This window comes from Zonotrichia leucophrys, chromosome 1A (genome assembly GCF_028769735.1).
Source record: "Zonotrichia leucophrys gambelii isolate GWCS_2022_RI chromosome 1A, RI_Zleu_2.0, whole genome shotgun sequence".
Taxonomy (NCBI): domain Eukaryota; kingdom Metazoa; phylum Chordata; class Aves; order Passeriformes; family Passerellidae; genus Zonotrichia; species Zonotrichia leucophrys.
Genome location: NC_088170.1, coordinates 45913936 through 45941780, shown reverse-complemented (window position 1 = coordinate 45941780; position 27845 = coordinate 45913936). Strand labels below are relative to the sequence as shown.

At 39.1% G+C, this 27845-nt stretch overlaps 1 protein-coding gene across 1 annotated transcript in view; it reads right to left on the bottom strand.

Moving 5' to 3' along the window:
• Positions 1-1823: 1823 nt before the first annotated feature.
• The window catches only part of ZNF277 (zinc finger protein 277), a 41283-nt gene continuing 15261 nt past the window's right edge, over positions 1824-27845 (bottom strand). The window contains exons 2-12 of the mRNA XM_064702646.1: positions 25708-25906; positions 22472-22560; positions 20691-20773; positions 16018-16109; positions 14543-14653; positions 12577-12709; positions 7111-7178; positions 5840-5936; positions 5280-5322; positions 3015-3189; positions 1824-2217 (exon numbers count right to left, since the gene is read on the bottom strand). Of these exons, the coding sequence (XP_064558716.1) occupies positions 2025-2217; positions 3015-3189; positions 5280-5322; positions 5840-5936; positions 7111-7178; positions 12577-12709; positions 14543-14653; positions 16018-16109; positions 20691-20773; positions 22472-22560; positions 25708-25906 (1283 nt within the window). The 3' untranslated portion in view covers positions 1824-2024. The remainder of the gene's footprint in view (positions 2218-3014; positions 3190-5279; positions 5323-5839; positions 5937-7110; positions 7179-12576; positions 12710-14542; positions 14654-16017; positions 16110-20690; positions 20774-22471; positions 22561-25707; positions 25907-27845) is intronic.

Genomic DNA, 27845 nt, shown 5'->3' with positions numbered 1-27845 from the left:
TTGGTAGGGATTTGAATGACTCAGCAGCACATTCCTTATGATTAGGAAATGTTTTGCCATTTCACTTTATTATATATCAGTAAAATTTTATGCTCTCCTTAATGTGCCCTCCTGAGATGGGCTTGCCATAAAACTCATTATGTGCTGTTGCCATAGTTCTTTTGCTGATTTTTTCCACTGCTCAACACACATCACTAATGTAAGCCCCATTAATTCTTATTTCCTCAGCTAAGAATCTGACTAAAAAGCAAAGACTGACATAAATTTCTAAGTTAGGAAGAAAATAACTGCTTGGAGAAAATTAGGGGGCAAAAAAAGCAGCAACAGCCATTGCAATTGCTGTATGAAATTAAGAATTCTACAAATGCAAGAAGTACAGATTGTAGCTTATTTAAGATGGTCAGGACATTTTAGTTCAAAAATATTGGGCTTGCTCCTCCCAGAGTTTTGTACCAATGCAAACATATGACTATGACTGTCCCCTTTTTCTGTCTGTATTCTCAGCACCTGCTGCACTTCTTCTATCCCATTTCCTCTTGACAGAGTCAGATACTGCTTCTGTCTCTGTTTCACTCTGCAGTTATGTGACTGATCTGTCTTACTCAGTGCATTTTCAGAATCCTGTTGGTCTAATTTATTTCCACAGCACCACGGCCTAAGAAAAAATATGAAAGACAAAGCAAAGAGAGGTGCTAGAGGGTGATGTGTAATGGCAGGAGAAAACCAGTCCAATGCAAATGAAAAGAAACTGATGCAAATGAGATTGCAGGGTGAATTAGGGGGACATAGAAGCTTAGCAGAACATGGCTAAAGCTTTGCACTTTAGCCCCTGCTCTCAGGGACTGCTTTATAATTCACAATCACCATAAAAAGACAACAACAACAACTCTTATTGATAGCAAGGAATTTCAGGTAATGAGGGCTATGCAAAGGCAGGAAAGGGCACTGAGCCAAGACTTCAATTCTTTCAGCCAGTGCTCTAACACTGACCTGAAGAAGAAAAAAGAATGTACTGACACTTTTGAAAGAAGTTACACATATTATGGAAAGAGAAACCTGAATTCTGGAACTACTTAACATTTCAGGAATACTTAGTTTGGGTCATCCTAGCAGGACCTATGCTCTGAGCAGCTTTACCTTATCAAGATTGAGATTCTTTCTGGACATGCGGAAGACCTACTGCCCCTTTGAGAACTTGAAAAGGAAATATGGCAGCTTTTCTGGACTTGAGATTTTTAGGATTTAATCTGGATTATGTGTCTGCAATTCCCTAAGTCATTCTTTAACATCTCAGTTGATAACCATACAAGAAATATATTTTAAATAATTTTGATTTCTGATGCAGCCAATATTGCAATTATTCCTATAATAATTAGACTTTTCTCACAGTCAGATATTCATGGGGCAGGCAGAGCTTTACTGATGTTTCTGAGCTAGTTTTGAAAATAGGCACCATATGTCTTAAATACTGATGATTACTAATAGAGATATATAGATGTATTTTTCTTTTCCAAAAGTTCTAAGGGAAAAATGAGCAGGATTTTCTTCACACACGAGACCAAGAATTACATTTTCTGTCTGCTCTCTAACAGCAATAGCATACAGAAGATTTACTCACTGGCTTTACACGTTGTCTCAGTTGTTCTCACCTTTCACAAGGTGGCCTTAAAATAGAACTCATATTGTGATTCATTCAGGACAAATTAAAAAAAGATGAAAATTTTCTAAATAACACTAACACAGTAAGGGTATTTGAAGATCCTAGCAGAAAATCAAGCACTCAATATAAAAATGAAGCTAAAATTTAAAGGAAGATACACCAACAAAGTTAATACTTAAATTTTTATTTAGGATTCTCTTCTTAATATTTATGTTATCATAATGTTATTGTTTATGTTATATAATGTCACCAGAATATCCCATGATTATAACATTTGTGAGTTTAACTGTATTCCAACAGTCTTGAAATGGGTTTTTTTCATCTTGCAGAAAAAGCACTAAAGGACAGCCACTGTACTTCCAAGTCAAAATTTCTCCTGATTCTTGTTCTCTTTCCACAGAAGTTGGTTTAAAACACTGCTCTGTTTGAGAGCTTTTAGACTGGATATATCTTCACTTACAACAGGCACTTCTTCACTTTGATCCTCAGCTTTTGCATCTTCACTGTCTGACAGCGTACACAGGAGTGTATCATTTTCATAGGTAGGAAAATAATACCTAAAAGCAACAAAACATGATTACTAGACAATCACACATTTTGTTTGAGAGTCTGAGACAAGAATTTTAGAAAGGAAACGTGAGCAAGTCTGGTTATCTGGAATGAGAGTAAACAGCACAGCCAAAAAATCAACTGCACAGTGCAGGTATACACAGTGTAGAGGAGTCATAGAGAAGAGCTGACAACAGACGAGCCCTTCCTCCTATTTCTTCAACCATATGATATTACAGATCCACATTTGTCCCTCAACAAAGGCTGAACTGAGGTGTTTGAATTAGAACACTCCCTCTGCTCTACCACCTGGTAGAGAGCATCATTCCTGGACCCATACAGCTTACTTAGAGTCTGAACCAGTGCTTTGTTACACTGCCTCTCTATTTTCCATAGAAAAAACTAAGGGTAAACTACCAATTGTTTTTGATGCTAAAGTTAGTTAGACATCATGCATATATGCACATTAGACATGCAAAAGAAGGGGTTTGACTTGGTTCTAGAACAATTTTGCAACAACAAACTTCTCTAGGATAGTGAGTTGAAAGTGCAGATCCCATGTATAGGAACATTGCATCCTGGATGCAACTAGAAGAGGAGTAACCTATGTTCATTTTATCTTCAGACTGTATAGAGATTTCTAATTCTGAGTAGTTCTGAGAGCATTTATTATTTTATCTGAGCCACTAGAGTTAGGGAGCTCAGGGCACTGTTGTATTTGCAAACCCCAGAACCTTCAACTTACTGTTTCACAGAAATTATCAAGTAAAAGTATAAATGCTGGAAGAAATGTATTTGCCCTTACTGTGGTTGATCCCATGTAGACCTGGCTGGCAGGAATGCAATGTGTTTGGTCTCTTCCATATGACTTATCAATCCTCCTTTGGATTCAAATTTCTCCTGGCAGTTGTAACAACGACAATGATGGATTTCTCTTCTGATGAAATTCACTAGCTTTACTTGCTGATAGAAGTTCAGACCTGGGAGAGATGGTAGTGAACAAGCACTTGGGTAACATAAGTCTTAATTTAGAAATGCTTGCTTGGATTAAGCATAAGGATTGACAAGAGTTTACCAAAGACAGCACTGCCTGCATGCTATATGTTAGCAAATTAACAGAATAAGTGTTTATTCCCAGCTGCTGGGAAACCAACCCTTCTTTTAGTGCAAGAACTACAAACACTTTGTTTTCTCTCAGTCTGTCTTTAGGCTTAGTGACAGAGGTTCAGGAGGAGGCAAGTAGGTTGAAGAATCTTGGGAAATGAGAGAGAGACTGACTATAGGCATTGTACCCTGGCTTCCCTGGGCCAGCCCCAGCAGGCAGACAGGATGCACGGTTTGGAGGATCCCCTGCCCTGCCTGAGCACAGTGACTTCAGGGACAGGGGCAGTCCCTTTCAGCAGACCTGTCTCCTCTGTGACTGCCCCATGTCCCCAGGTGTGACAGCTGTGAGCCCCTGCAGTGGGACCCAGCAGTGATGAGGACAATGGTTCACCCAGCACAGAGGTGCCCCCGGGGTTAACTCAGCCTGTGCCCTGCAAAACAGCTGCTCCCATAAGGAAAAACATACAGCTCACTGTCACAGAAGGTTCCCTGTTGGAGGGGATGAAGGCCAAAATGCCAACCAGACTCACTTTTAGGGGAAGTCTGCTGCCTCCTTGGGGCTCAGGTTCAATGTGCGATGAGAAACCTTCCTGCCCTTATGGGTAATTATCTGTTAGTATAATTATCTGTTATTTTTCAGGTGGGCAGTAATGAAGTTGAAACAAGAAATCCCAAGTCAATCAAGAGAGACTGCAGGGTCTTGGGAAGCCTAGTTAAGGGATCAGGAATGTAAGCAGTGTTTCCCTCTGTCCTTCCAGTTGCAAGGAATAATGAGGGAAAACCAGAAAGAGCCAGCAGATCAATACCTGGTTCCAAGCCTGGTGTCACTGGAAGAATTTGAGGTATTTGGATCATGGGTGTGTCAACATGACCCCAGGTCTGCTGGTGACAGATGAGGTACACCTGAATCAGAGGGGGAAAGGGATCCTTGCACAGGAGTTAGCAGGGCTCATTGAGACAGCTTCAAACTAGATTTGAAGGGGGTAAGGGATAAAACCAGGCCTGTTAGAAATGAGCCTGGGTCAGGATGTCAGTGTATTGTGTTTGACAAGGTGAAGTGCTGGGTCCTGCAACTGGTGACACAAGCCATGCAGTGCTACAGGCTGGGGGAAGCAGAAAAGGACCTGGGGGTGCTGGTGACAGCAGCTGAACACGAGCCAGCAATGCCCAGGGGCCAAGAAGGCCAATGGCACCTGGCCTGTATCAGCAATAGCGTGGAGAGCAGGGCAAGGATTGCCCCCCTGTTTAGCCTGGAGAAAAGGAGGCTCCAGACTGACTTCATCACTCTCTGCAGCTTCCTGAAAGGGCCAGGTAGGGGTCAGTCTCTTCTTCCAGGTAAAAAGTGATTAAAGTTGGATATTAAGAAAAATTTCTTCACCAAAAGGCTTGTGAAGCCTTGGTACAGGCTGCTCAGAGAAGTCCTTGAGTGACCATGCCTAGAGATATTTAATATAAGTGTAGATGTGGCACTCAGGGACATGGTTTAGTGGGGACTTGGCAGTGCTGGGTTAATAGCTGGCCTTAAGGATCTTAAAGGTTTCCACAGCCTAAATGATTCTATTCTATAGCAAAAGGCAAACATTGGCCAAACAAAGCTCCTAGCTTGCAGGCAAGCATTAACAGGTATAACAATAATAACAACAAAACTAATAATAAAAATACTAATACTTCCAAGTCTCCAGCAGCCAGACCTAGAACTCATAGAGCAGGTATTTGTAGAAGCTACTCTGCAAAAGAACCCAAAGGGTCTAAAGAAAATAGCACACATCCTTGGCAGCAGCAACAGTTCCATAAAAATAAAGTGTTCTTGGCTTGCTTTTGTAAGCTGGCAGAAGCAGTTTCCATTATGGAAAAGTTAAATGTCTCTACAAAAATAAAACAGATAAACTTGTTTTCCACTATTCTTATGATGTGGTTTTCTCCACACTAGTGGCAAATGCTGACAATTACAGCCCCTCTTACTCACCATGCTCTGACTTTATTTTAGGAAAGTGAAATCCATGTGATTTCTGGAGGGAAAAAAAAAAAGGAAGGAAAAAAACCTCTTATTTCCACTACTTCTACTATTCCAAGTTAAAAACAGCTCAGCTTTTCATGGGCTGACACAGACATATACATGAATACACAGATACAAAAGCATGAAAGCATGAAACAAACCCCAGAAGTCTTGGTTCAGCAGAAACTTTTGCATTCATATTTAATACTGTCAAATAGTTTGTTAAAACTGAAGCACAGATGCTAACCATAAAATACATTAAATCATGAAACCACTATGATATAAAAGATGCTATTTCTTTAGTGCCTGTAGCAGTCTGTACACTCACGAGTAATAGTCATACTCTTAATGTAAAGCTTGACTTCTCTGCATGTTTTAAAGAATAGATGCTGGAGGTGCATGCAGTCCTTTAGTTCTGTGCTGAAGAGGGCATTTTAATGCAGCAGCTGATTTGCCCTTAATAAAGATGTTACAATCACGATTTTTAATTCCACACTGATGAAAAAGCTGTTATGTAAAGGAACTCTTACCTGCATGTGAAGATAGAGTTTTTCTGTGGTGTCTGCTTGCTGCTCACAAAACAGGCAAACTGCACATACAGGATGCTCTTCCCAGTCAGACCAATCTCTTAGGAATAAAAGTCAAAAAGATTCATTTAGTCTTAGGAAATAGAAGAGACATTTTGAGAAAGGGCAATTCAGATTCTGCTTTCACAACACTAGAAATAAATCCAGAGAAACTGAGTATTTTAAAGGGGTGGAAAAGACAGTGTGGATTTATAGCTGGATACATGATTACAATCGGGTGTAGAGTCTAAAAAAATTAGAAATTTGAGAAAGACTGAGCAGTTGATATTGGGTAATTTCTATGCAGACAGTCATTTAATCCTACTTCAAACTGTCTGCACTAATAAACAGAATCCTAACTTCAATTTCTATCCAGTTTGGCAAGTCATTTAATATTGCCTTCAGTATTTATTTTTCTGAGGTCTTTTAAAATTCCTGTATACCTTTCTAATCTTTCCATACACCAGCCAAAGTAAAAACCATCAGGCAGAACTGACTCTAAGTGTTATTTACTTATGAAATATTAATTACTCACTTATGCTACATTTAGACAAGTACACATAGAATACTTCACCAAAACATTTAAATCCTAACGCTGCTGAGAGATAGAACTATTACTGCACCAGGCAGAGTCACGTAAAATTACCCTCAAGTCACAGAGAGAATCAGGAAGATCAGGGACCTTGATTCCCATAAATTACTCTCTGCTTATTCAATTTGCTATGGCCAAGGAAATCACATCTGCAGTGATCTGAGGGTCTGGACCACAGAAGAATGCAGAGGAGGTGGATGTTGCCCTCAATCAGCACTACTGAGAGGCTTCCTTTGAAATCCTTCTTTAATCCTAGTTATTAATTTTTAATCAAATTTTTAATACAATTTCTTCTTCATACTGACACTTTTGATGCTTACATTCAATTTTTAAATTTGAGCAGAATCTGTTCAACTGTTTTCTGGTGCAAAACTAAACAATAATGCATTTTGTCTACAACATTACAAACTCAGAAGGCTCTTGTTTGAGCTCTAGGGAAACAAAAAACACGCTTGTGGATGAAATATGGAGTTTACAGCTCTCATTGCTGAAAAGTGTTTTTAATGAGGACAATTTGGAGTTGATTTGATTGGCTTAAATGAATTCAAACTGTGTGCTAACTGTGCACAGCATTTTCCCTGCAACTACTTAAAAAAATAATGGTCCTGCAAGTCTGTGTAATGGGTACATAAGTAACTCTTACTCTTCTAGGCTATCGAGTAATTCCCGGTCATCCTCTGACTGCACTTCCTCCCAGGACTTTCCAAATTCCTGGGGGGAAAAAGAAAAGAAAAGACAAAAACATTTCCTGATTCTCATCACGCATTTCACTGAACTGAATGAACATCTCAGAAGTCCCAATAAATACCTTATTTTGGATCACTTCAGTATTGCTGTGAGTAAAAGGTAGTCATACAACACTGCTTTAGGAAGAATTTTTAAAGTAAGAATTATTTTCATCATTTAACAGGGCATTTCCCACACTACTGAGAGGAAGATGATTTGGCACAGAGTTCTCAATAAAACCAGTGGTGCAACGTTGTCACTATATTGCAAAGGTTTCATATTGTTGTCTCCTTATTGCAAGAGTTTCATACCTCCTTGATGTTTCTCATAGGCAGCTCCTCCAAGCACTAACTCTTTATTCTTCCTGCACTAACCAACCAATCCACTCTTTTATAACACTCTTCTTCTTATTGGTGACAGCTGTGGCCTGTTAAAGTCAGGCCTGCTCCTAACCTCTAATAATTAACCCAGCTACAACTCCTTAGGGGGTAAGATTACTTTCTATACTACCTTTATTTTCTTATATTCTATCCCCCTACAGTGCAACATTTCTAAAGGGTTCCTGAGGCAGGTATGTTATCAATACCCCAGGTTTGCCCTCCCACTTGCTCAATCCACCTGCCCACCTTGCCTTTCCAGCAGCAGGTGCTGCTCCATGCAGCTGCCCCACTTGAGGCTCCAGCTGCAGCCTCAGAGCTGTCCTTGCCAAGGCTGTGCCAGTGCAAACAAAAAACATTCCCTGCAACTACTTCAGCTTAGCTGAAGTGCTCCAGAAAGTGCTCTGGTGTCAGCTCAGCCAGAGTGTTCCAGAGAGCAGGAGAGCCAGGGCACAGAGCTCCACTTTGTCTTCCCTCCTCTTCTCAGACATGAACGTAAGCACATCTATTCATGGTGTTCTGTTCCTCCTTTTGCTTTTTGTGTTGTTTATTTATACCTTAAAGACCTTCAGCAAGAAGTATATCACAATACATTTGTGCAGCCTTCAGCACAATGGGAGCACTCTCAGCAGGACTGAGATATAAATAACAGGCAATAAAAAGCTGAAGGGCTCTACTCAAATACCAGCAGTGATCTTTAGCTAGTGTTTTTCTTTCTTGGGATTCTTCTTGTCTTTAAAAATAAACCCAAGCAAACTAACCAGTAATCAGAATAGTATTTTCGAACCTGATGGCTATGGAGGATTCACAAAGATTACAACTGATGATCTTGTCCCATAAAAAAAAAAGACAGTGAATAAAAAGATAATACTTTATTTGATTTTATTGAAATGTTCCTACTAATAAATATATTTAATAACATTCTTAGTAACAAGTGTGATTATTGCCTTTATGGGTGTTTGGAAAAAGAAGGAAAAGATATCCATCATTTAACAATTTAATGAGAATTTTTAAAGTTGTTAGTGTCTATCAGGAAAATGATAAATAATTGTCCCTAGACAGCTCTAAACATAATGTCATCATATATTACAGAAAGAAAATTGTGTAATTAATTCAGTGATACTACATGGTAGTGTGTAAGCTCTCTGAGTGAGAGGGGAGACTCATTAATGTCACCATTACTGTGAGATATCATGAAGCCATTAACACCTCTCACCACATGTTCTCCCAGCTGCACACTCCTTTCCTATGTCTGCTAATGCTAACACCTTAATGAGCACATAGTGGCTCACAACCACTGCAAAATGAAGAGGAATGCTCACCATGTTTCCCCTTACCAGCACAAGAGAGTATGTTCAAAACAGCAGCCTTAAGCTTCACCTTTTAATTGAAGGTGAAAGGGAAAAAACATGCCTGAACTTTGTTATTGCTGATGTTTTTTATGGTGTTTCTGTGAAGAAGGCAGAGAGGGAGCTTGTAAGATGTCTCTGTTTCCCTCATCTATTTATATTCAGAGGTGAAAAAAAGAAAAGGAAAAAGCTAAAAGCTAACCAGGTCTTATATCACTGGAAAATTGCATGGTGAATGGATAACTAGGAACACTGTGATGAAAGTGGCAGGAGACTGAATCTGAGCAATTGGGTGGAAAAAGAGTTCTTTGAAACATTCCTAAAATCCTTCAGTTGTTTCTTTTTTTAACACTTTTTCAGTTCTCCAGCTTGATGGGCATCTGGGACCAAGGGTGCCTTTGTTAAGTATTCAATTTTCTTTGCTTTTTCATGCAAGATGCAAGAGCTGCCAGGAATGATCTCTAGAGATTCCCAAGAAATTCTTAACAAAACCAGAGAAAAAATGAGACTTGACATTGCTAATAGTTCAAACACTAGAAAATGCATAATTAAAAAAACCCTGAAGGCCTTGCTATATATTCAAGAAAAAACAACTTTTTCTTTTAAATACTTTCTGTGTGCCTCACAGAGAGGATGATGCTATAGAAAAATGAGAACATGCAAATGTGTGTGGTTTAATTCCTCTTCCAAAATGTAGTCTAAATGCACAGAGATGAAATGCCTCACTGGCAAATTACCTTTGCAATAGAGTGCAATTCTACAGGAAGAAAGTCTGTGTGCCTCACTGAGGCAACACATCCCAGCTTGAAAAAAGTGCAGAGATGGGAGAAACTAGAAACAGCAGCTGGTATCTCAAGCAGTGTTCCCTAAAGAGCAGTTCCCAAACTACATGCAAATGGAGATCCAGGCCTGTGCAGCTCACAAACGCCAAACATATGCTGATTTCCCCTGCAAATTTTCCCTTTTTCTCACCTGCCTTGCTGTGATGATCTGAGTTATGTTATGTGGTTTATATTGCTGCAGGACTCGAGATGGTCTGTCAGGAAGAGGAGATGGCCTTACCCCAACGTTAGTTAATCCACATTGGATGAATTTCAATATGAAGCATTCCCCAGTTGGGGGATTTTATTAAATCTTGAATCATCACCAACTTATGAAGAGTTTCCCTTTACTATTTTACAAAATACACACTACAAATCAAAAGAGGTTAAATATAAAAAGTGATTCCCATAATAAAATATTCTTCCCCTGGCCCCCAGATAATAGAGATGACATAGAGCTTGGCAATAAGGACAAAACATCTTTTTGTTTTTGAGGAAAATAAAGGCTTTGTGAAACAAGCTTTCTAGTAAGTAGCAGGTACCATGTCTCAGCTGTCTAGTTTAGTTATAAGTGTATTAATTCACTGATGCTACATACTGTATGTAGATACATGCCATTAGTCAATTTGAAAACAGATATCTGGCCTTCCTACAAAGGATACTCCATACCTAAAAGTGCTGCTGGTAACAATCAGGTGAATACAAAAAGGAAGGTCTTGTCAGTCTGGGTTTGCCTCTGTTCCTCTGGGAATAAGAGAGTTTTAATATTGCCTTCTGTTCTTTCATGGCCTCCAGCAGGCACCACATTACAAAGTTCTTCTCTCTCCATTTTTACTTGGCTCTTTGTGCAAGGTGTGCCATGGGGCCACAGGATAATACACACAGAGAAACAAGGAAATTAGGTTTTTTTTTTTTTTAAGAAAAGAAAATAAGGAATTCTACATCTATATATCATAAATACGTTGTTGCTTAGTTCTTTGCACTCCAGTACCAGTTCATCTCTCTGAATTAACACTTCAAGCCATTCTGCAGGATTGGTATAATCTTCTACACTTACACAATACAGTCAAAAGACCTCCAAATCCACTGGGGAATCATTTCAGATGTGATATGTAAACCATATTTGTGTCTTTGAAACTGTATAATCCCCTGGACATTTAGAGCAATGTGAAGCACAGACCTCTAACACTCATTGGGAAAAATGAGTAAATCTTGATAGTACACATTAAAAAACTTCTGGTAAGTTGTGAGGTGTTAGGGGAGAGAAAGAAAATCACTACATTGAGCCATTACAAAAAGCAGATCTTGTGTCACATCTAGAATTTACTGAATATAGCTGCAGCTTGAAAAAAATCCATCCTATCACATTTAATATAATCTACTGTAGAGCATGTATGTGCTCTACAGAATATCTCCTCCTTAAAATGTAAATGCCAATCTACTGAACTCCTAGTGAAGAAACTGAGGTTGTTCCTTTTAGTCTTCCTGTCTCTGTGCAGAAAAAAAAGGGTTGTAAAAGGCTGTTTGGAAAGCAAACACTTTCCATTATGTAGGAACATTCAAAAAAATTTCCTGTGTGCAAACATACATTTTATAGTGAACCATCTTATAAGTGTTTAAAGACAGAGTTTTTAGTCTGTTTTTGACCTTGGGTAGTCACCTAGCTCAATTTCCTGATCTAAGATGGAACAGATTAAAATGTAACCAATGAATGCAAATGAGAGACAAAAGATAATTTAAAAAGATGCCAAGTTCAAAAACATAATAGTTCATGCAGGACAAGCAGAGAAGATAGAAACTATCAAAATCACTTAAAACAATTATACGAAATTAAAATCTGTTAACTTCCATAGGAGAAGTAAATGCTCAGTTCTGTGGAGGATCTAAGAACATCTACCCTACACAGCTTCACAACTTTTTCCTCACTGTGTAGCAAATACAGGTCAGTTTTCAACATTGTGAAATTTGAATATCTAGGGAAAAAACCTCCAGGTCTCAGATCATTGATCTTTGGAAGAAAAATATAGAATATCACCAAGGGAAATCATTCTGTCTTGGGTAGAAGGGACTTGGCAGAGCATTAAACATATAAATTTTTCTTCTCAGTAATAAAGTAACACCCATGGAGAAAAATCAAAAGGAAAGAGTAGGTAAAACAGTCATGAATACCTATTTATAACCTGGATATTAGCACATGTAGAAGGCACAAAAACTACTTCAGGTGAACCACAGTTATTTCTGGGACAGAACACAGCAGCTTTTGAAGCACCTTCTATATTCATAAGTTGAAGGCAGCAAATGAAAATCTGTTACATACACATGCACACTCTCTCAGAGGTCTGAGATAAAAAAAATATTTAGCAACATACACCTACCTGGAGGCTAAAAACTAACTGTTTTTCTTTCATCTCTGTGTCTTTCATTTTCCTCCTCTTTGCATTTAATTTATCCTCTGAAGAGCACTTCCAGCTTCAGGTTTGTAGAAAATGAGCTCGAAGCCAACTTGCCTTAAGTTAGGCCTCCATTTACTTAATTGCTCAATCTTACCTTGCCTTCTGTTTTTAAAGCAGAGACTGAGCACTAATGACATGATGATTAGTGTCTCTTCAAGCTACACTCTTGCATCTCTCAAAATCAAATCTCAACAAAAAATGTTTACTAGTGCTTAGTTTGACAATTATCCAGAATATCACACCATAAATGAGCATACTTCTTAAGAATACTTCACTTGATTTTTGACCTTTATACTAATTGCTAGTTTTGATTTATTAACTTTTAACTAGATAATGTCTGTATCTCTTTAGTCAATTTGCTAATTATTCACAGAACTACTTACCAAGTAATTAATGATATAGAATTTGTCATATTCTTTATTTTTGGCATTGATTCTGCGATGCTGCTTCTTTCTCATGTGATCTTTAAGTGTGTTTTTGTCTCTGAAGACTTTTTCACAGTATAAACACTGCAAGCTAAGATAAAAAGGTAAACAGGTTAAACTGTTAAACATGTTAAACTGAAAATAGTGTAAAATAATAAACTTAAATAAGCTGGAGTTATATATAATACAATTAACCTAAGCATGTCACAGCAAACTAAAAGAAACAGAAAGCTTATTTGAAAAAAAAAATAATTACAAGATAATCTTAGATCACAGTAGAGTCAAACAGAAATAACAATCACAAAAAATGAAAAATATAGATAACAAAAAAATTTACTATTTGCCCCATATGCAAAGTGGGAGAAAAGTCTGATTACCCAAAGTAGGCACAGAAAGGCTGCTGATTGCTCACTGTGTGAGCTCTGTAACTCAGCATGGACTTACACTAACATCCAATCCATCTGTAATTGCTCCTTTGTAATTCAGATTGAAAAGAAACAAACTGTGAACATACTACTTATCTTTTGAAACAATCTAAATTAGCTAAACAGGAAGTTTTTATAGTTGTACCTCAACAGGGAGGGCAAATGAAAGTTTGCCAGGGTGGTCAATGGGTTTTGAAATCCTAAGTAAAATTCTGTAAGTAAATTCATATCCACACACACAGAGAAGTATATATAATTCACAGACAGACATACATACACATAGGTACATGCATATATGTACATAGACAGGAAAGTATTATTTAGGTGTATATACACATTACTTAAGAAGGTGAAAACATTCATTAACAAATGAGAATTTTACCACAGTATGTATTCCAGAGCAATTCAAACAAAACAGAAGAACATGCATTGCCGTAAATCAGCATCATAAAACTGTTTTGCTTCCAGATTCCCCTCAGATGTTTTGTGTGCAGCAGGAATTCAGGATTCTCAGTATTATCCTGCCTTTCAAGACATTTAAGAAGTTTTGAATTCTCCCTATGCTTGCAGACTTCAAATCAAGATTGCCTTGCTGGGGAATCATAGGTCTGATGCCAGAATACATCTATGAATTTTAATATCTGCTTTGCTCCACCTGCTAACAGCAAAGTGTTTGCTCTACTTGAGAAAGGCATTCCCATGAAGAGTACAGAAGGCTTTCTGTCAGCATACATAATGCAGTCTTATTTGCCTGAAACAAGATTTTTCTCCTCTAGTAATTTATTCTCAGGTACTATTCTACTAGCACAGCTAATATGTTTATTCTCAGCTGTAGGGGGAGTGGCCTTTCACCACTCTGGACACAATTTCAGCATGTGCATTAACTACAGAGAGGATCAGCTTTGAGAAAACTGCCTTGAACTGAAAGCCTCAGGTCCTACTGATAAAGAGTAGGGCTGCAAATTATCAGTGAGCATGGCAATTCAGTGCATTAGGCAACACCAACCATAAAAGAAAAGGCATTAATATGTCTTCTTTTCTGGGAAAAGTTAACATGTATCTATCCCCTTCTGCTCTGGGTTGGCTCTCTAAGCTGTACAAAGGGGAGAGAGCAAACATCCCACAGTGATGGTAGATGGAGGCAAAAGAAGACTGGAACAAGAACTCTGTATTCAGCAGTTAAGGAGATGTTTAGCAAAAAGTTTGTCACGATGAGAAAGAACATTAATGCTAACAGTTATAAGAAAAAGGCATGTGCTATTAGTGATGTCAAACTGTGTAACACCTAACTGAAACATGGCACTTGACTTCATACTATTAGCTGTTAGGAACTGGCTTTGAACAAGGCAACAAAAAGACTTCTAAGAGGACTCATAATAAACTTACATGTTCTCTTTGCTTCTTCTTAAGTAGTCACAAATGTGGAATTCATTTTTACTATTTCCAAGTTAAAAGAAATACAACCCAAGTTTATTGAAAACAAACAAAACTCTACTTACTTGTCAAGCTTTCCCTGCAATACAGCCAAAAACTCATAGCAGTTCACAATGTTATCTGGCAGCCCAATGTTAAAGGCATGCTCTTTTGCCATATGGTTGAGAAGAACAGATCTACAAAAGACATTCAAATAGAATGTTACATATTTTTGCATATACATAAAAATAATTTAATTACTTATTTAAAATACACCAATGGCTCTAAAACTGTATAAAAGCCAATGTTAAATAAACAGTAATAGTCTTGCTGCCACTGCTAGGAAATAGAGAATGCAATTTTATTGAAACAGGAAGTTTTTCATTTTCAGCTCTGCTGAATGTTCAGTAACATTTCAACTGCTCCATCCACATGCATGAAATATAATCCTTTAAATGAAAATTACAATATAGTTTATTTTGACCGTCACTGTTAGCAAAGCTCATTCATTACTCTGTATAAGCAAATCACATTTCAAACAACCCCCTTGAGAAGCATTCCAAAAAGCCCTTTGTCAGACTTCTCTCTGCTGGTTAGCAGAGCAGAAATTCTTGGATGCAATGTGCTTTTACATCAACATTGCTTCACACAGCACCAGCAACATGAACGGCACTCAAAAGTGTACACAAATAAAATAATGGATGTTTAAATAAGATATTCTTCTGACAGAGATATACTGGTAAATTCCTTAGGTGCCCAACCTCTCTATATGCCTCAGCTTCTGCTTTTGAGGACTAAAGAAATATCTGAATGTTGATACTTGCTTTTACCAGGTCCAGGCATGATTTTCAATCATGCCCACTGCCTGTCAGACGCAGGATGAAGCAGAGGATGAAGCTCCTCCACTGTCACCAGGCAGTAGAGAAGGACACTCACAGAACATTGGGATGACCTGCAGGAAAATGACCCCTGGTGCTTCTATCTGTCCAGATTACCAGAACTACCCATGCAAACAGACTTGGCCTCCCCAACTGAAACTGATTTACTCTGAATAAACACAGTTCCTTTGGAGCATGCACTTCAGTGCAATTCTTGCTCACACTTGACTGATGTTGTAAAGCCCTCTGTTCTCACTCTAATTTTCCTCTCCTCTTTTTCATTTGATATCCAAATTCACACTAGTTAGGTGAGTTTTAAACAAGAAAATATACAACTGGATGAAAAGTTTTTTTAACTATCACACTGGCTTACACAGCTGTCCTTGTCACTAAAACAGTTGCAAAAAGAAGTTTCTCTTTAAAATGGTTTGTTCCCAACTCCAGCATACTGTGTAGTAGAAATAATTGCACTGGAATAAATAAAAAAGTTTGAGAAGTAAGACAGAATCTATTTAAAATGCCACTTCAATTGAAAGAAATACGTAAACTATACCTTAAAGTTAATTCTACCTTCTGAGTCCTACCATTATGCATTAACTGGTTCAATGACATTGAAAACATAAACAAAGATGCTGAGTAGGTATCAAAAAATAAAACAAAGGCAAACAGGGCAATAAACAAACCTGTTTCCAGTGAATTCTTGATCACAGAACATACACATACTATGAAAATTTGTGTCATATCTCTCTTGTTGTTGCTGTTCTAGAATTTCTCTCTATGAAAAGGAACAGATATAGTTATTCAGACAAAACCATATTCATAAAATCATTCCAACACATAAGTTTATTATACATATTTATCCTTACTTGTAACAATGAACATATAAAATTGAAATGTGCTGCTGGCACAAACCAGATGTTAGTATGTTTTGAGTGTGGGTTCTCAAAGATATTCCAAGTTTTTCCAAAGGCAATATGTGTCCAGCTAAGCTCCAGTAAAATTATCTTAACTTTATATACATGGCACATGGAAATAAATACAGTCCATGGTGAGATCTTATGCAACTATTTAAATAATTTTGTATAAAATGTATCAGTTTAATGTTTCTACCTGTGATTCAGCTTTGCCTCTGGTATCAATGAGCAGGTTTATGGGTAAGCACCTAACACCCTATGGAATGGCAAACTCAATCCTACAGCTACTTGCAGGCAACCTAGAGGGCTTTTTCCTGATAGAGGACACAGCCCTGGCAGTTTCTGTAAGAAGCTGTGGCACACACCACAAGCACTCCTGATGTTGCATTACACGGAACTGGATTAAGACCTTCATCATTTCCAGTGTATATCTTCAACCTCCTGAACCTTGTCTCAGCCTCAGATTGTGACAAACTGGGGATCATACAAACAGCTCTTCCTGGGAAGCTGGTACAGCTTGCAGTCTTGGTAAAGACTCCTCTTTGGGGTCTTTGCTTACTGAGAGAAAGAGAAGCTCCTTCACTTAAAACTACCAGTCAGATGATGGGTGAATAGCTGTATGCATGACAGCAACACAAGGTCAGTGCTGTTGTAGGAAGCATGTATTTTCAAAAAAATAGGTCTGGGATGCTAGTTTTTTTATTTAAAGAAAACACCCAGGTGCCTTATTCTGACACTGCCCCTCCATGTATCCTCAGATTTGCTGCCAGGACTTTCTTGCCTGGTAGTGCTTCACAACTAGGAAATCTTTGTCAAGACTGTGTTTTTCCAAAAGACTGTATCTGTTTTGTATTTCACAGCCTTGTCAGCTATTTCAACAAGCTGTGCTCTCTAACCTACTTCAGGCTCATTCCTTGGACTCTCTCAATACATCACAATCACCATTATGTCTCTGCATGACATCCACCTTGGCTAGCTCCCTGCTGCAATACAGCCTGAAATATTCCTAAACTGCAGTTTCAAAACTGCAGAATGAAATGCTTCAGGCAGCACATTTTAAAGACAGCATTTGTCCTTGTTTGGGCTTGCTGTTGGAGACAGCAGCTAGGATTCAAAGGATGCAGAAAAATCACCAAAAGTTGTATAGTTCTGGTCTTTATTCTACGCAACTCACATGAGCCCATTTGCCAGCTCACTCTTAATTGCTGGACTTGTCTGGAGGTAAAAGGCTTTACAAAGCAAAATATCTATTTAACTTGCAAGTCAACACTCAGATTGCAGCAAAGGGAAATGAAAAAAATAAACAGACTTTATTGCTGTAACTAAAGAAGTGACTCCATTAGCCCCAACTACAGCTGCAGCTCGATTTCACAAAATCCTTCTGTAAAAACCGAGGATACAATTCTGAAATTCAAAACAGTGATAACTGCAAACTATTTTGCACCAAAATAAAAATGCATATTTCTTTCTTTCCTAATTTAATTACTCTGTAAACAAAACCAGCACTTGCTTTGGGTTAAATTCTCCACTCATTCCAGAGTTTGAGGGAATGTCTACTTGCAGAGCAGATGAGATTGCTCACCTGCCAACAGACTCCTCATGCCCTTGACACTGCAGTGGAGAGAAGGCTTAGTTGGTACAGAACTGCATAGTAAAAACCACCACAAAATCAGAAACAAATGCCCTTTAAAAAACAAAAAAAGTACACTCCAGTTTATAGCAGCCAGGAGGTATTATTTGTAATAAGATGGTTCTATGAAAACATCAGCTGCAGGCTCCATCACAACCCATTTTCCTCCCTGAAAGCCAAACATGATATACACTTGGGAAACAAGTATCATTATGACACTGCATGCCCACATGCTAAATTCAAGGTGTCTTTCACAAACCCAAAAGTTTTGTAGAAAACTGTAAAAGATACAGAGAGGTGCAGTAATGATGCACTGTGAAGAGCCACCAAATAGCATTCCTCAACCTCAAATCACTTAATCATTGAGGTTGCAAGGATCTCTTGAGAGCAATGAGTCCAACCCCTGTGCCCAAGCAAGGTCACCTCTACCTGGCTACCCAGGATTGTGTTGAGTTTTCTTTTGACTGTGCACAGAGGAAGAGTTTACAACCTCTCTGGGTAACTTGCTCTAGTGTTTGATCACCCTCCCAGTAAAAAAAACAAAAGTGTTTCTTTGTTTTCAGGGGGAATTTCCCGATTTTTAATTCATGCCTATTACTTTTTATCCTGTTGGTGGGCTCAGGTGAGAAGAATCTGACTCCTTTTTAATTCGTCAAGTATTTATACACATCACTAAGTTCCCCTGTGAGCTTTGTCTTCCAGACTTTACAGTCCAAGCTGTCTCAGCCTCTCCTCCTATGCAGGATGTCACAGTCCCTTGAGCATCTTTATGCCCCTGCACCAGAGTTGCTCAAGGCAGTCCATATCTTTCTTGTGCTGGAGAACCCTGAGCTGGACCCAGCACTGCAGATGTGGTCTCAGCAGTACTGAGTAGAGGGGAAGGACAATCTCCCTTGACCTGACTGCTACACTCTTCCTAAACCAGCCCAGGATGCTGTTATCCTTCTTCACCATGAGTGTGCACTCCAGCACAGGACTAATGAAAGACAGAATGTAAGGCAGATAAATCAGGAGACAAGTCATGAATGGTTTGGATAATACTAAGGACAAATTCTTCACCATCTCTTCTAACACAAAAACCTGCCAGGTGTGACATGACAGGTTCAAAATGACCAAAGAGAAGGCTGTCTCCCAGTGTGTGGTCAAGCTGCTGCACAGCTCACTCCTGCAAGTAGTGGGGATCCTGGAAGTTGTTGTGGGTTCAGAGCTGGAGGCTCATACTGCTGAATTCAGAAATTTTTGAGCTGCCAATTGCAGGAGACTGAGTATTTTGGGAAAGGATCACCACTAGATCAGAGGACAGCAAATAGCGGAGACACTTAGCTGTCAAGGGTAAGATTCTAATCTAGACAAACCTTTTTTACTGATCCCAGACAGCTTTGGAAGGGAAGCATCCCAGGCATGACTGCATCAGCTGGTTTTTTGAATCTATGCTAATCCAGTGGGCCTATATAGGAAGGCAGGTTTTAGCTCAGATAACTCTAATTCCATGGGAAATCCCCATTTGAAGAACTACCACCAGAATTTCTCCTTTGCAGGAGCTGGGATCTTATGGAAACTGTGTAAGACTTGTACATATTCCTCCAATTCTGGGGATTCACTAGTCATTTACTTTAAGCTGAAGAATATTACTGTTGCCAGCAAGCAGGAATAGCACTCACAGAGTAGCTGAACCAACTGGATTTTGCCTGCCAATCCAAATTTCCTTAGGACTAGAATTTGGGTTTTGTAAGGTTCTCCTTCATTCTGAATGCACATCACTTACTGTGTCTTTATTTGCATGCTGTGTATGTACAAACTTGTAATATAAACATACCAGAAGAAACAGCACAACAAAGGGTTAAAAGGCTTGTATTGACAATTCTGAGGACATGGCTGCCTGCACTAAACTGAGGAATGTAAAGACCCCAAGGCCTGCACTCTCACATCTCACAGTGCAGACACAGGGTATTGTGCATCTCCAGGGGAATTCCCTGCATCCTAACATGAGGAGATGGTCAACAAGGCTGCCATGTACCATTCATTTCTAAATTAGCCCAACAGCAAAACCTGACTCCAGATGTGTATTTCAAACAAGAAACCAGAAAAAACCCCATTGCCCAAAAATCTGGCCCAAGACTCATGGAAGCTGCTCAGCAAGAGTGGAATTGAAGGACCATCCATTCAGAACTGACAATGCCTAAAAGTTCAGCAAGGTCTGCCCACAGTACTAGGTTAGCATCAGGCAAGAAGAACCAGAATGGTTCATGTGGACCCAAGAGCTGGCATTTCATGTTCTTTGGATCTCACAGAAACAATACTGGCCAGACTTCCTCCACTTACACACCATGGTGGTTATGAGACTGTGAATTAACGAAATCTGGGAGAGGGAGTGAGAATGCACACAAACAGCTTGCTCAAAGGTTTTGTAGGTAAGGATCACCTTCTCTGCTCACCGTATCTCACACCAAGTTCTAGTTTGCTTATTTCCCTAGATGTGTGTTATTACATGAAAGAGAGTGTGTCAATGCATTGCAGATCCTTGCAAGCAGAAAAGTGTTCAGCACACTCAACCTTTTTCAGTGTTCAGGATGTATTCTCCACTTGTGTGGAACACTGACACACAACCTGTACATTTATCCCAAGGAAAAATCTATAAACAGGGGATTTGTGTATGATTGTGCAGCAGCTAGGGAAATGAGCTTAAAAAAAAAATCAGAATTTTGCCATCTTGCAATAAATGCTTTCACTTTAAAATGCCTGCTAAGTTATTATATATTATTCTATTCTATTGGAGTGTTTACCTTAAAAAAATGAAACAATAATTTCTTACCAGTCTCTTTTGCTGAAGCTGTTCTCGAAGTAATCTGTCTTCTGGTAAAACATCACATAAAAGAAAATAATTGTCCTGTTCCTCTGTTAAGAGATTAGAAAGTGTGAGTAAGGAATGGGAAGTTGCAGCCGCTTTGAATACTACTGGCAGATAATTTGCTAAGACTTTGGAATACATTAACAATGTAAGAATGTGATTTTTAACCTACTTTTCATTAAGTTCATAACTTAATGAAACATGTTTAAATATTTGTGCATATTTATATTGGAGTATGAAGGCAAAAGTCCTGCACAGCTTTTCTCCACTACCAGCTTTATTCATTTTTGTGATGGTTCCTCTGGACACATAAAACAATTAGCATTTGCATTGGTTACAGATTAAAGTCAGCATGAAAGAAATTTGAAATACCCTTTAATTTTATCTTAACAGTTATTTCCCTAAGTAACTGTCAGTTTTCAGAAGCTATCATTATTTGGTTTATCCTCCTCTTGCTCTGATCTATCACATTACCTTTTACCATCAAATATTTTTCCACCTGTGGATATACACAACTGTTCAGTACCACACATTGAGACTTGCCTAATTTACATTTCTAATTATATATTTTATAGATATTTTATCTTTAGCAACCTTTTTACTATTTATGGTCACATCCAATTGAAGAAGGCAACAAATTTTATTCAAAGAAATTACAATTACTCAGGATGTAGGAAAATACAAAAGAAAATGGGTTAAGATAAGAACAATTTTCTGGAGAGAGAGGGAGGGGTGAGAAGAGAGAGATAGAAAGAGAGAGAGAAGGAGAAGGCTCATTGATATTTCATAATTCTGCTATTCAGGTGCTTAGTTTGCAGTTTTCAAACTGAGTGGTAAGTGTTTGTGAGAGAAACAGAATGATGATTTTTGGAATGATTTTCATGTTTTCCAGGGCTAATTTTCTTAAAATTACTTTGAATAATTAAAAAATTACTTTCATCCATTTTGCACTCACTTTCTACTTGCTAACCATCTCTGACATTAGCTGAATGCAGTGTTTCTTCTCTTTTAAGGTCTCCATTGAGAATTAAAGATGCAGAAAAGCCTTAAAGTTCTTATCTGTTTTAGGTAAACTGTGTTTTCCTGTTAGAAAAGGAAAGCCAAAGTAATGCATAAGAGCTATTTCTGAGAAAAACCCTTCCTTCACACTGCCAACACTGTCCCAAGGATGGAATGTGCCACCACACCAATGCAGCACAACAGTGAACTGTGGTTTCAGACTTGTGCTGCAGCCCAGGAAACTGCACAACTGCGTGGCTCCTGCGAGGATGACATCTCCTGACACAGGGAGCACTGTGGCAGGGCAAAGGGAGGGGGATGTGGCCCTGATGTCCAAGAAGAATTAGCAGCATCAGTGCAGGAGGTGAGCAGGGTGAAGTCAGCAAAGGCAGCTCACTGGGAATGCTTCTCATCATTTTGGAAGGACCATCACTGATGTTTCATGGGTACCAAGGTCTCCCCAGGCACGATGTGAGCAGCTCTCCTTCCAGGCCTTGATTTGCAGCACGGCCCAGCTCACAGCACATTTATGCCTCTATTGACCTCATCCTCACTCAGCACAGTGCTGAAGCATGTGTTGTAATCCTTGGAAAAGGTAAGTTTAGACATGTGCCTAAGAGTTAAACATTACTCCTGTGGTTTTCTGGCCAAGTGTCAGACACACTTGGCTGATCAAAGCAGCAGTATATCATCCAGAAATTATCCCATGATCTGCCCATCAGAGAGTGAGCAAGCAGCTTACTTACCTAGTGGAGCTTTTGAATTTGTTCTTATCACACTACAGAAGTCTGTGATAGGCTGTTCTGCAAACCTCCTCTTCCAGTACAGGATGTAGCTTTAAAAATAAGGGGGAGATGATCAGTGAAAAAGGAAACACTGAAAAACCTGTAATAAAAAATTGATTAGCTCTTGTTTTTCTCATGCTCTAAATTCTTATGTGTTTTTGTTTCTTTAACTCCTGTGTCCCTTTTTTCTGCCTTCACATTAGTTTTCAAATTTATGAAATTAATTCAGTTTCACTTAAACTGGGTTTAACCATGCTGTCAAAGTGATGCACTCAATAAGCAGATTTGCACCAAGCTTTGCATAAACACTGTGACCTATTCACATCTAAAGACAGAAGTGCCACTCAGATGCATCTTTACTGAAAAGCTATATTATAGAGCATTCTCAAATTCCCAAAATATTGTGCTCTGTGCTCTGCAAGATGCAGTCAGGAAGCTGAAACTCAATAAAAAACAACAACTTGACAAAAGTGAGGTTTTGGCAGGTCTCCTGTGGAGTTACAGTGAAAGCTGTAGCTTGGCAGAAAACTAGAAAGACAGAAAAATGAAGTCCCTGAACACCTGGGGGTAAGACAGCAGGCAGAATAAGAAAAGACCTAAACATATCTTGAAAGTTTAACCCATCAACTACAGTTTTTTAAAAACCATTCTGTACTATCTTTGTTGGTATTACAGCTGCATCAACAGAACACAACTGAGATGAGATTTCCACTGAACCAGGAAGCTACTGTTGAACCAAGGATAAATTATCACTAAATTTATATGATGAAGGGAACCAAGCAACTCTTGTGCTAATTATTCAGAATTTTACTCTAAAAAATAATCTGAAAATGTTTAAATGCTTGCTTAAATTTATACTCATGTATTATATAAATCACGTGAGAGTTGGTAAGGCAAAGGCTATTCAATGATTTCTCCTTATTTTGTGCCACCAAATTAGGAAAAAGATAATGAAAAAATCAGTTTTCATTATTATGAGAGCATTTTTAAATAGCTGCAGCTTTTAACACTTGTGAAATCTGTAACTACTTGCCATAGCTATCACACCCCATAGTGTCTCACACTGCCTCTACCATTCTCACCTAATATATTTGAGGACTTCAGCTGCAGCAGCCAAGGAATGAGCACATCTTTCTCTCTGCTGACTCTGCCATGGAGAGGACTGAGCTGGGGTGCAGCAGACAGCTGAGCACAGTGGAGCCAGCACACGTGGCTGGGGCTCCTTCAGCAGCATCTCAGATGCCAGTGAGTGAGAGGTGAGCCTTTCCTTCTCCCCTGCCTGCTCCTGTTTGCAGTGCTCACTGAGAGCTGCTGAACAGAACTGCAGTTCTTCCAGACTAAGCCATCCTTGAGCTTTTAGGACATAAATGTGCAAATGGAGAGATTGCAAGAGCTCATCTAATAAATGTCTCTCCCTTGCTCTGAGAGAAATGAACACAGGTACAAACTCGAACACAGGTACAAACTCACCTGCCCACAACTGTCTGTGTCACAGAAATTACGGTTAAGGGATTTCATGTCATAAGACTTAACCCAAATAATCAATGACCAGATTAAACCAATGCCTTGTGATACTTCCAGGGAGACAGAATGAGTGATCATGTTGAGTCATGAAGCAGAAGCTTATTCCCCTTATCTCTTTTCCCTCTGCCCTTATGCCAACTTATCTTTATTCTTCAAAGTTAAAAAGAAAAGAAAAAATTTTTCCATTAGCATTGGTCCTTTATGGATTATCCACTTCTTGCAGTTCTGTCAAGAAATGTATTCCTAAGACTGGCTGTAGCTCATTGCTAAATATAAAAATAATACTATCTTTACAGAGTTGATCCCTGTATTTTCCTCACCTCAGTTCAACACTTCAGAATATGTTCTCTTTTTTGTGCATAGTATTAGACTATTTTACTAATAGAGCAAATCAGAGAAAGCACACTTCAGAGCAACAATTCCATCATTTCATGTCCTGGGGCCACTTTCTGTAAGATTTGGCTACCTTCCAATTGCATTAGCAGCAAAAATAATCTAAATGGGCCCTTTTTGAAGGGCTGATTTTGAAATACATTTCTATTAATGCAAAGTAATTCCCCCAAGCACGCTTAGACTGGTGGTCCATGACTGAGCAGCTCTGATTCCTTCACTTACCCAAAGATACAAGTACTATCTCCAAAGAACAGTACATTCTCCTTCTGCCTGCCTTCAGCAGAAAAGCAAACAAAAACTACCATCAGTTTTCAATTTTAAGCAACGTTAAGCTCATACATTTGATTAAGGATTTAATTTATATGGCTTACATTTCTCTTCCTAAATTATATTGTATTCTTTCTTTTTTTTTTTTTTTTGAGTCTTGATAGAAACAAGGTCTTGATTTTGACTTAGTAACTAGTGACAGAAGATCTACTACAAAACTCATTTTAGTTGAGAATTTATCTGTCTAACACTTAAATACTACAGCAGAAGTATCTACAGACTGGCAGGTACTGTCTAGCCTTCCTCCTGGCCCACACATTACTGTGGAAAGCACAATGCCAGGCAAGTACCTTGTCTCTGAAGTTCCAAGCCAGCTGGGGCCATGCCAGCTACTGGAGAAGTTAAGAGAGAGAAAGCCAAATGTGACCCTGGCGAGATGATCAATGACACAGCTGTAGGAGTCACAGTTGTGTGTAGATCACAGTACTGTACAGCATAGTTAAGGCATAAATGTGATTTTGATGGGGGAATACTGTCCTTAAAGTAGCACAAACAAATTTCATCCCAGAATGTGAGAGATCCTGTACGGAGCACCTTCTGTGTACAATACACAGCTTTAGGACATTGTACAGGGATAGAAATAGTTCTGCCCTACACAAATAAAACCCCAGATTAGGAAAGCTGATTGTCTGGAATGGGCTTTGCTAAAACCAGCTTTCTAGTTTGCACACAACTTGTTGATTAGTGACAGGACCTGAGAAGACCCTTGATATATTAAAAAGTGCCAAACACAGGAATTGCCAAGTATTCTAAAACTGAGCTCCCTAGTCCCAGCAACATCTAGGCACTAGGGAGAGGGAAGGAAATAGGAAAACAACTTTACAGTCCAGCAGCAAAAGGCTCATAAGCAGAAATCCTCCCACAATGTCTTTTTAAAAAGATGATCTCTACTTTTCCAAAGCTTTCAATAACATCTGCACACACACATTTATTTTAAATAACATAACCCTTACCTTCTAAAATCTGCCACCAGTTTCACATCTGCTATGACGAGCTTGTGTTCAATAATCATGTGTTTCAGAAGCTGGTTTTGTTCCGCTAAGACATAGCATTCAGTGCAGAAAATACAAGGTACACAGGGAGAACTTTCTACTGCATCAACACCACCTGGACTTTCTGGCAGAGACAGAGGCTCCAAAATACACTCGGTATCTAAAATAAGAATAAAAAAATTAATTTTGACTAAGTAAATAAATGTACATCTCTCGGAGTACTTTTAGGTAGTACATGTAAAACCTGTTTGAGTCTTGGTTTTGTTGCATGGATCACTTGAGGAGAGGATGCTTGTAAGCAGGTTGACTGCATTGATTCCAAGAGGGACAGTGGGAGGTCAGCACAGGACAGCTCTCAGGTGTCTTTCTCAAATGAAACTCCCAGCTGACACCAAGTCAGTCACACACAAATGCCCTGCTTACCACTAAAGAAATTTTATGATGGGAAACCTACTTTTCTTCTTCTCACTATCTAATCTACCTGTTGATATGAATGAAGCCACTCTTTGTGGCTCCCTGATACTCTGAGCCACATTGCTCAGTGTCAGGAAGGATTTAGACTGTATAACACAAACTGTTTTGCATGTTAATTTTCCCAATTATACTTTTATTTTTTGCAGAACACTTCTATAATTTTCTGACTGACTCTTGAAGATATGCATTTGTCTTGCCTTTTTTTTCCCATTAACATCTAAATCCCTGTTCTATGACAAAAGACTATCCTTGATCAAGGTTACTGCCACCAGATGCCTGTGCCCACTGGAGCCCTTTCTAACTGTACAGATGCTGAGGAAGGGGCAGCCATGCTCCATGAGGAAAGGTGAATGGCCCCTGTTTGTACCACACTGTACCAGCCAGCCCCAGGTGCCCCAGGTGACACCACACAGAGGTGACTCACTACCACATGCTGTCCTGGGGTTACATGTGTGTGCTCCCCATTTAAACAACACTGGCCTAAACTCACAAGCTCTTCCATAAATTAATATAATTCATTAAGACACACTGACCAAGAGAGTTAAACAGTTGGCCCCATTAGCCTAACCAAATTCCAGCTGTCCAGAATAAACTGTGGTGTTCATTTTCCAAATTAATCCTACCTCAGTCTTGGGTTAGGGTTTATCTTGGCAAATGCCAATTTCAACGGGTATCTTCAATTTTAGATACATCAGTTTTGGATAGCAAAAAGCAAACAGAAAAAAGCTCCCATGTTCCTGCCCTCTTGAAGTTGAAAATTGAAAACATGGGTGTCCTGTATTATGAAGTTAGCTTGAGCAGCAGGAGAATAAACTCTGTGTCTCTGGATTCCAACAGTGCCATGAACACCTCTGTAGAAAAATGAAATTTCAGAGAATGACAGAATGGATGAGATTGGAAGGGATGTCTGGAGGTCAGCTGGTCAAGGAGGATCCTCTCACAGGACCATGCAAATGGCTTTGACTCCACAATCTCCCTGGGCGACCCGTGCCAGGCTCAGACACCCTCACAGTGCAAAACCATCTCCTGCTATTCTGAGAGCACCTCCTGGGCATCCGTTTCTGAAGATACCTGAAGAATTAAGAAAACGGCCTTCTCTCAAGTCTGTTATTTTGTCACACATGAATTTTAACATACGCATGGTTAAAGGAACCTTAATTTTTACCAGATAACTTTCACCCAACAAAAATCACATATATATGTTATACATTGGCAAGTATACTAAATCTGACAGTCTGGTAACTTGCTTACATGGAAAATTTGAAAAATAATGAAAAAAATCACAGTAATTTAGTTTTCTTCCTAGGAGAATATGTTAATGCATCAGGGCTCTACCCCCCATTCTACCAAGACACTGAAATAACCAAAGAAGGGCTGGAGAATCCCATTGAGAGGCAGACCTGGGAGGCACCTGTGAGTTCAGTGACAGATCTGTGTTCAGGCAGAGGAACAGGCACACTGAGCTCCACAGCAGCCACAGCACAGGCAGTGGCTCAGTGGTGGGGCTGCCCCATGGGACTGAGGGCAAGCTGGAGCTGCTGGGAGCCACAGGTGGTAAAGGGGATAAAAGCACAGGAACACAGCTTTATCAGCTCTATGCTGCTCCTGGAACAATATATATGTAT